This window comes from Haliaeetus leucocephalus, unplaced genomic scaffold, assembly GCF_000737465.1.
Source record: "Haliaeetus leucocephalus isolate CR32 unplaced genomic scaffold, Haliaeetus_leucocephalus-4.0 Scaffold192, whole genome shotgun sequence".
NCBI classification, from domain to species: domain Eukaryota; kingdom Metazoa; phylum Chordata; class Aves; order Accipitriformes; family Accipitridae; genus Haliaeetus; species Haliaeetus leucocephalus.
The window spans coordinates 82,121-91,468 of NW_010972628.1; the positions used below are offsets into that span (position 1 = coordinate 82,121).

The following is a 9,348-nucleotide window of genomic DNA, read 5'->3' on the forward strand; positions in this document are numbered from 1 at the left end:
AAAAAAAAGCCCCTGCCGCCGGCAAAGGCAAAGCCAATCAGTGATAGTGGTAATGCCTCTGTGATAACATTTTTAAGAAGGAAAAAAAGTTGTGGGACAGAGAGAAATGGCAGCTGGAGAGAGAGTGAGAACATGCAAGAGAAACAACTGTGCAGACAGCAAGGTCAGTGAAGATGGAGGGGGAGGAGGTGCTCCAGACGCCAGAGCAGAGATTCCCCTGCAGCCCATGGCGAAGACCATGGTGAGGCAGGTTGTCCCCCTGCAGCCCATGGAGGTCCATGGTGGAGCAGATATCCACCTGCAGCCCATTGGAGGACCCCCACGCCGGAGCAGGTAGATGCTCGAAAGAGGCTGTGACTCCGTGGGAAGCCCACACTGCAGCAGGGTCCTGGCAGGACCTGTGGATCTGTGGAGAGAGGAGCCCACGGAACAGGTTTTCTGGCAGGACTTGTGACCCCGTGGGGGACCCACACTGGAGCAGTTCATGAAGAACTGCAGCGCATGGGAAGGACCCACATTGGAGAAGTTCATGGAGGACTGTCTCCTGTGGGAGGGACCCGATACTGGAGCAGGGGAAGAGTGTGATGAGTCCTGCCGCTGAGGAGGATGAAGCGGCAGAAATAACATGTGATGAACTGACCGTAAACCCCATTCCCCGTCCCCCTGCACCACTGGAGGGGGTAGGTAGAGAATCTGGGAGTGAAGTTGTGCCTGGGAAGAAGGGAGGGGTGGAAGGAAGGTGTTCTGAGATTTGGTTTTATTTCTCATTACCCTACTCTGGCTGACTGGCAATAAACTAAGTTAATTTTCCCCAAGCTGAGTCTGTTTTGCCCGTGATGGTAATTGGTGAGTGATCTCTCCTGTCCTTATCTCGACTCACAAGCCCTTTGTTATATTTTCTCCCCCCCCGCCCAGCTGAGGAGGGGGAGTGATAGAACGGCTTTGGTGGGCACCTGGCATCCAGCCAGCGTCAACCCACCACACTTACACATGCTATATTCCCAGTTCCATTTCCTGAAAACCTGCTCTTTGTCTTTCTCTTATAATGGTTTACAGCTCAGAAGTAATGAGGATTCTAAAGTATTCTGAAGCTTTCTGGACTCCCACAAATACAAGCCTGGCTGTTTCCAGAAAGATTGGTTTACATGCATGAAAAACAGTTACAAGTGATTCTATTGATGTGTTAACAATTCATTATTACTGCAGAAGAAATTGTCAGATTTTATACCAAAGAAAGGCTTAAATAAAAAGCAGCGTTAAGCCCTGAAGCAGTAGGTAAATTAGGCACATTCTTAAGTTTTAAACACAACTGATTCCCCATAAAAGTCAATGGTGCTATGATGGAAATATTGTTACACAAGAACGCCAGTATTTGCAGAATCTGTTCCTTCAGTGTCAAAGACTGATTACAACCCAAGAAAAGCTCTCTGCACTCAGCTACGCTTACTAAAGCACAGTGAAACAGATTCCTCCAACCAGCTTGGTGGGAGATTTGGTGGGAAGAAACCATCCCAAAAATCAAAACCCACCTTATCTCCACATGAACAAATAAAATGCCAAAAGTGTCTCATATTTCAGTGGAATCAGGATTCCTCTCTCTCATTCTTCACTAGCTGCAGTAAAGATGACAACTACTGCAGTACATTACCACACACCCTGAATAATCCAATAGAAGAACTAGGCACTGAGATCTTCTTTGAACATCTTTTGTGAGAGAACACTCATGATGGAATAAAGCATCAGCTGTGCCCCAGGGAGGCAAACTGGGCAGAACCCAACACACCGTATTACCTCAGAATTCCTGTCTCTTTGATCAACTGAATGAGTTTCCCAGAGCTGTTGTCTCCCCTCCATCCTCTCCATTTCCTTCGAATGTCCATTGGTTCTCTCCCTTTTTTTCCTGGCTACAAGGTATACAATCTTTTTATGATTCTTACAATGTAAGGTTAATATAATACCACTATTTAAAGCAGTATCAAAAATAGTCAAAGCACAGCTATTAAAAGCTACATATGTACTCTTTAAAACAGAGGCAATTAAAACCCAGCTCACAAAAAAATGCTGGTGTATTTAAGTTAATTTAATGTTATTTTAAGGTAGTGTTGGACAGAAGTCTGAGCAGTAGCTGCCATGCATACAAATTTCTCTGACAGACAAAGGAATAATATGGCTCTCACTCACAAAGAAATCTTAATGGTTTTGCTCTTATACACAATCTTTGCTTTTGTACTTAATGAAAAACAAGTACTGTCCAGCAGAGCTAGAAATTCACTGAACTTCCTTCACTCAAATCACCAAGTGAAGGAGGAAAAGGAAAACTTGAATTCTCTGAATGCAGCTGAATTAATCACTACTGAAATCAGAGACGTGCATTAAATAAAGGTAAATTCAGCTTCTTTGTGGGCAATTATTATACAAATGCCCATCAAATATGAAAAAAATATTCTGATGAGTTAAACAAATAAAAATGGTTTTATCCTAGCTTTTATTAGCTTTCAGCACTTTCTGTGGCAGTCATTATGGGGCTTTATCTAGCACATGTACACACAGCCTCACAAATGTCAAACACGGTTGTTGGACTTCGCATCATCTTCCCAAAAAACCATGACAAGACAGTCCTGGAATACTTTTACAGGTGGATACTGAGGTTAACATAAGCTTTCAACATTTTTCTCTCATAGATATCATGCAGGTACTCAGTGGCTTCATTTATTCTACAAGTGGAATACCATCTCCTCAGTGGAAAAATACTAACAGTCCATGGTGAACATCTATACACTGATCTTCAGACATTGTTTTAACAGGGAAATAGATTTTCCATCTCCTTCCAACTCCTAGTGTTTCATCTTGTCAAAAGAAAACATTTCAAGCAGATTAAGTTCTTTCTTCTCTCTTCGTGTGTTAATTTATTTCCCTCATTATTCTGATGATTAAATTGCTTTTCACTTTGTAACAGGTGCTGGAGTACTCTGTTCCAGATTTGTCACTAATTGTCGTGGTTTAACCCTAGTCAGCAACTAAGTACCACGTAGCCGCTCACTCACTTCCCCCCCACCCAGTGGGATGGGGGAAAAAAATCGGGAAAAGAAGTAAAACTCGGGGGTTGAGATAAGAATGGTTTAATAGAACAGAAAAGAGGAAACTAATAATGATAATACTAATAAAATGACAATAGTAATACTAAAAGGATTAAAACATACAAATGATGCACAATGCAATTGCTCACCACCTGCCAATCGACACCCAGTTAGTCCCCGAGCAGCAATCGCCCCACCCCACTCTCCCCAGTTTATATACTAGATGTGACGTCACATGGTATGGAATACCCCTTTGGCCAGTTTAGGTCAGCTGTGATGCAAGATGTTTTTCTGAATACAATGTCCTTGCTATTTCTTTGCCCAATTATTTGTGAATCAGTAGTAGATGAAAGTTTTGTATGTTGCAAAATGTATGAGAAATTGCTTTTGGATGGCCTTGCAGTTTCTGCAGAAGATAAGGACTTTAGCCCTCCTAGGTAACTTAGCTTAGAAGTATCCATATGGATTACGTCAAAATGTAAGCATAGATAATAGAAGCACTAACGAGCATTCTTTAGGATAAGATGCATCAAACATGCAGAAGATCACACTGCACAGAATCATCCGAGAAGGGTCAAGTAGCAGACAAGTGAGGAAGACTATGGAAGACCACCAGAGGACTCCTGAAGACCACCAGAGATCTTCAATGAGCCTGCGTAAAGGACATTTGCATATGCTAATAGTTTCCCGGAAAACTAATGAATATGTATAACATTTCTCAGAAATCTAGTGAATATGTATGTAGAACATGTACTTAACCTGCACAATTAGGCCTGATGGTGTGCACGATAGGTGGAGCGATCCCCCATGCACCCAGCACTGCAATAAATAATGCCTGCTTTCTAAAACTCTGAAATCAAGTCTTAAAAGAGTTTCTTCGACCAGGTTTTTCAGTATCAGCTGCCCTGGCTGTGTCTCTCCAGCCTTCTTGCTGGCTGGGCATCAGAAGCTGAAAAATTCTTGACTTCAGATTAAACATTACTGAGCAACAGCTGAAAACATCAGTGTTATCAACATTCTTCTCATACCTAACTCAAAAACATAGCACTATACCAGCTAGTAGGAAGACAACTAACTCTATCCCAGCTGAAACCAGGACACTAATACATCCAGATCCCAGCTTGTATTGTAAAGTGCCAGCAAAAGAAAGCGTGTAAGTCTTAATCTATGTATAGACATGAATGGAGCCCAGAGAGGGATGATTGCTCTCTCAGCTATACAGACTGTATCCAAATTACTGAATTAACTTCTGAGCATCTACTGCTAGACAGGAAGTTCACAGAAATGCAGTAAAAGCAAATACGTATCCAACTCATTGAGAAAACAGGTTCCTGTTTAGCTTAGATGACACAGGAACACAAGATACAGATGATACAACACAGCTTTGTGGAAAAATACTATCTAGCAACACACACTTGAACAACACAAAACTCACATTTAGAAACAGATGCAATCAGCATTTTTTTCTGTCAGTAATATTTGACTAAATTAAAATGCTGGCATATGCAAAATGTGGAGGGGAAAGGGGGGAAGACACAGAGAACAGTCCTCCTAGATTTATTATTTTTTTTATGTACTATCTTACCACAACAGATTACTCAGTCTGTTGTTTAGGACTGAATAATACAGTTTCAAACAAACAGGAACCCTTCTGCTCCATGACACAACAGTATAAAATCCTGACAGTTAAGGGTATGCTTTTTGCCCCCAACAGACTTAGGCTATGCACACAGAACACACTCCTGCAATCTCCAATACATTTATATACTGAACAAAGCTAACACAAAGAACGAAACATTTTGAAATTGACAGGAACTAGCTGAAGTAACTAGATTTTGCAAATGACATTTTTCATTTTGTAAATGACATTACCTAACTTGGTTTATTTCTAGCTTCTACAAAAAAACCCACTTCTTCCCACAACAGCCTTTTTACCTTGTTCATCACTTTAGTTATGTAATTAATTTCAAAGTTTCTACTTGCTGTGTAAAAAAAAAAGGATAAAAATAATTCAAGAATGTCAGTGAATGTTATTTGCATTTCAGCAGATCATCACAAGATATCCCTTCTGCAGTTACTTGTTCATGAACATCACCTGTCTTAAGTGAGAAACATTGTAATAGTTCACTTCTGCCTTTTCCTTGCATCTCAAATGGCAAGTTCTGTGTTTAATGAACTAAACAGGAAATGATCTTTCAGAAACATATACCATCTAAAAATAAAAGCAAAAGGCTTGCAAATATTTTCTAATATTCTCCGAAAGAGTTGCCCCAAACTACATGACATATCCCTTTTAGTCAGTATTTCAATTTTTTTGCTTTTTTTAGTGAAACTGTTAAGGTAACAAATGACTAGTCAGAATTAATAAATTCTGCTCATTAATTTGTAGTTCCCAATTCAGAAGAATTTGAGATCATACAACAAATGTGCAAGAAAAGGGAAGTCTTCCAGGCACATTTAATTATACTTTGATTATTCATATTTCTGGAAAGGTCTCAAATTAAGAACAGTCATGTAAAATAGAGAAATTTGTCTCAAAAAATAAAATCTTACTAGTAACCACTTCTAAAACATTTACTAATTTATAATATTTCAGGGGAATTTCAGATTGGGTATTAGGAAAAGGTCCTTCACTGAGACGGTGGTTGGTCACTGGAACAGGCTTCCCAGAGAGGTGGTCATGGCACCAAGCCTGTCAGAGTTCAGGAGCGTCTGGATGACGCTCTTAGCCATATGATTTAGTTTTAGGTAGTCCTGTGAGGAGCAAGGAGTTGGACTCAGTGATACTTATAGATCCCTTCCAACTCAAGATATTCTATGATTAACTTAGCTATTCCAGGCCCTAAAAATAGATCTGCAATTAACTGTTCTTCCAGAGCTACAGACCTCACACATTATCTCCAACCAAACACTGGAGCAGGAGGGAAGGCATAGCAGAGATCTCTCCAAAGAGGACTCGGCCTAAGTTTCCAGTACAGGGGTGGGGCATGAAGTCAAAAGAAATCTTAAATATTTTTATTTAGGTTATCTGAGTGTTTCCACTGGAGAAACTATTCAAAAAAATAAAGAGTTCAGCACACCCAGTAGCATTTAAAGGAAAGGATAAGGCTTTCTTTGACTTTTGAAATTAACGATGGCTGTGTTTCTGCTTTTATTTAAAGAAAAAAAAAACACCAAATATTGAATTAGAAAAAGTGATCTTCCACATCCACTTCAGTGCATTTGCTGCCTTGAAAACTGTTTTAAGATACCCATCCATTCTGACACAGCTTTAGATAGGTAAAGTAAAACAAGAAATTGTTTTCTTACTGGTTTGACAAATTGGCATTAGAGTTCTGCATCCAACTGAAATGCTTCTGTTTTACAAGGGTAAAAGCCCCAAAGAACTCGAGCTCTATAAATACAATTTTGTAAGCTTCCTCTGAGAGCCATCTTTTCCTCTGAATTTACACAGCACTTTGCACAGGAAATCAACATACAGACTCACAAACAGAACTCATTACTACCATGTAAGACAAAACAAAAAACCTTTCAGTTACCATGAAGTTTATTTGAAAGATTTGATGCCCACAAAAGCTTCCAGACCACCAGCCATGGAAACAAGAACTCTATTCAAAAAGCCAATAGTGTAAGCGCCCTCTTCAATTCAGATTTTAGCAGCTGCTATTGAGTACCAAACATGCCTCAAGATCATCAAAATAACAAGCAACATCTCTGCTCTAATATTTGCACATTGTCTTTAGTGTCCTTTCCAGCGGAGCCAGCTTTCTGGAGGAAATTTACTGACCAGCTTCACTTCCAAATTTTCTTCCAAACAGTCTCACCATCATCTCCAGGCTTTTTCACTTCAGTGAACAAAATTAGGAAGCTCTGTGCATGAACATCGCTTCTCAGCAGTTGCACAAAGTACCTTTGAGCTGTATGCTCAGGCCCACTGCCATTTCTTCCAGTTGCATGGATAAAGAGCATAATTTTTTGAAGGTTTTATTGCACAATGCAGTGACAGTATTATGTCAGACTTTTAAAGTGACAGCAACATGACGGCTGTCTCTCTCAAAGGGAATGGACTCAGCAAGATGACTTTAAAAAAAATTCTCCCCTAAACTGCATTACCATTAAAGACAAGGTCTTTTTACCAGGCATACAGGAATGCAGATTATAACCCTGTGATTGTAATAAGCTGTAGCTGAAAGATCTTCTACCAAGGCCAGGATTAAGTACAAAACCAAAGCATCAACTGCTTGTACAAACTGTAATTTAACATGACAAAAAAATACCCTCCATAGAAGTGTAATTTAAAAAAAAAAAAAAGACCATCTTGCTAGTTAAACCAACAAGATATGCCCAGAGCTCACAACCTTCAGATTTTAAACGGCAGCATATAAAGGATAGGGAATTTTTAGTGTATTTGAGAAAAGGGAAACACAAGGCAATGACAATATATTTCTCAAGTGAAACAGAAAATTTAGTTTTTACTGCATGGATTTTTCTGAATTTGGCAGAAGTTTTGTAGGAGTTTTTGAGGAGTTAGAATATAATGCAGCAAACCCTACCTTGTGTTTTAGCTATGGCTACACAGCATGCTTGTCATTAACAGACTAAATCCCTCCCATAATATAAGCGCTGCATTTTCAACAGGAAGGCTGTTGGTTTACTCAGTGTCTTGTCCTAATTCCATATTTGGCTACTTTCTTGAGTCTAACCAAATGTACTTCGGTTTCAGTTTGATCTGAGAGCTTCATTTCCTCCTCTGCCCCGGACGGGTAGAATTTGTTACTACAGAGGCAGTAGTAATGTGGACTTCATATAGCTTTGTTTCAGTCACAAGCGCAGGATGCACACATACTGCTGTACCACAACGTCAACAAATGCTCGTGTATGGTTTTCTCAAAGCTGCAACTACAATCTTTATTTCAAGCACTTTTGCTAATGCACTGACAGTTCTGAAAACTTTCTGGGCTTCCGGGAGCACCCTGAAACATTGTTTCAAACACCCTAGAGCCTCCTGTGTTTCATTTCTCCTTTACCTCGCTGGGAGGTCACACTGTCCAGAGCACCTGGATCGGGAAAACGGCATAAAGAGAGGGTCTGGTTCGTCCTTCCCATCAGAGAGTCACGATGGCTTTGACACTCCGGACGCATTTAAGGCTCTTTCCTCGGAGCAACGCATAGTGAGAGAACACCTTGGTGTAGAAGTTGCCCCGGCTTTGTAGTATCTGTTATCTGCCACCGTGAAACTATGACAGGGCAATAAAAAGTACAACTGTACCGAAAAAGAGAGGGAGCCTCCTCTCACCTTCCTCGTTAAAGACATGTGCGCCTAATTAACCCGAATAAAACAAGAACTGAGGTAATTTCCAAGCCGCGGACCATGGGGACGCCACGACTAAGAAGCCTCCTCTGTTCCCCTGGGCAAGCAGCTCCCGCTGAGAGGCTCAGCTGCGCCCGGACCCTGCGGCGCGGGGGCTCGCCCGGGCGCCCCTCTGCCAGGAGGCTGGGCAGGCCTGCCGCGGAGACGCCGCGCGTCCCCGTCCCGGGCTCCGCTGCCGGCTCGGGGTGCGCCCGCCGGCAGCGCGGCGCTGCCGCAGTACTCACCGCTGGGAAACGGCTCCATTTCCCTCAAGGAGTCCGCCTTCAGCCCGCGAGAGCGAAGCCCTGCCGAGGGATGAGAAGACGACGCGGAGACGCAGCCTCGAGTCTTCACTCCTCCTCCTCCTGCCGCCGCATGCTCCCAGGACGGGCGCTGCCGCGGGCTCCGCCGGGCCGCTGCGGCCCCTCACACGGCAGTCACTGCCTACCGACCCTATACCACCGCTCCAGCGGCTGGGGGCACAGCAGGCTCAGTCCGCAGCTCCCTGCTCAGCAGCTTTTCCACGGGAGAGAGCCCACACCAACCATCTTCTGCCCGGGCCTCGGCGCCTGCGTCCCTCTCGCCCCCTGGCTGGCTACGCTGCACCGCCTACTCCTCACGCAGACCCGCCTTCCGCACGCCCGGGGAGGGTGGGGCAGCGTGCTGTGAGGCTCTCCGAGCCCTGGGGGGGTGGGGGACGGTTGTCGGGATGTCGGTTCTCTGCTCGTCTGCGCTGTTTCGGGCGTGTCAGCCGAATGCCGGCCGCCGCCCTGCCGCCGCAGAGGCGGAATGACCCGGCAGTAGCGGGATCCTGGCGCTGCCCCGCAGGCCTCCCTGTGGCTCTGGGTTGCCCCGGCCTGCTGCACAGAGGCCCCGCAGGCGCCTGACGACCGTTTCAATGCCGCCGGGCCAGGCCAGCTT

General features: G+C 43.4%; 1 protein-coding gene across 2 annotated transcripts in view; it reads right to left on the reverse strand.

The window, feature by feature from the left end:
* Nucleotides 1-9,016, reverse strand: part of LNPEP (leucyl/cystinyl aminopeptidase) — a 71,546-nt gene extending 62,530 nt beyond the window's left edge. For both annotated transcript variants that reach the window (XM_010565453.1, XM_010565452.1), the window contains exon 1: nt 8,673-9,016. In XM_010565453.1, the coding sequence (XP_010563755.1) occupies nt 8,673-8,691 (19 nt within the window). In that variant the 5' untranslated portion in view covers nt 8,692-9,016. The remainder of the gene's footprint in view (nt 1-8,672) is intronic.
* Between the last annotated feature and the right edge of the window lie 332 nt (nt 9,017-9,348).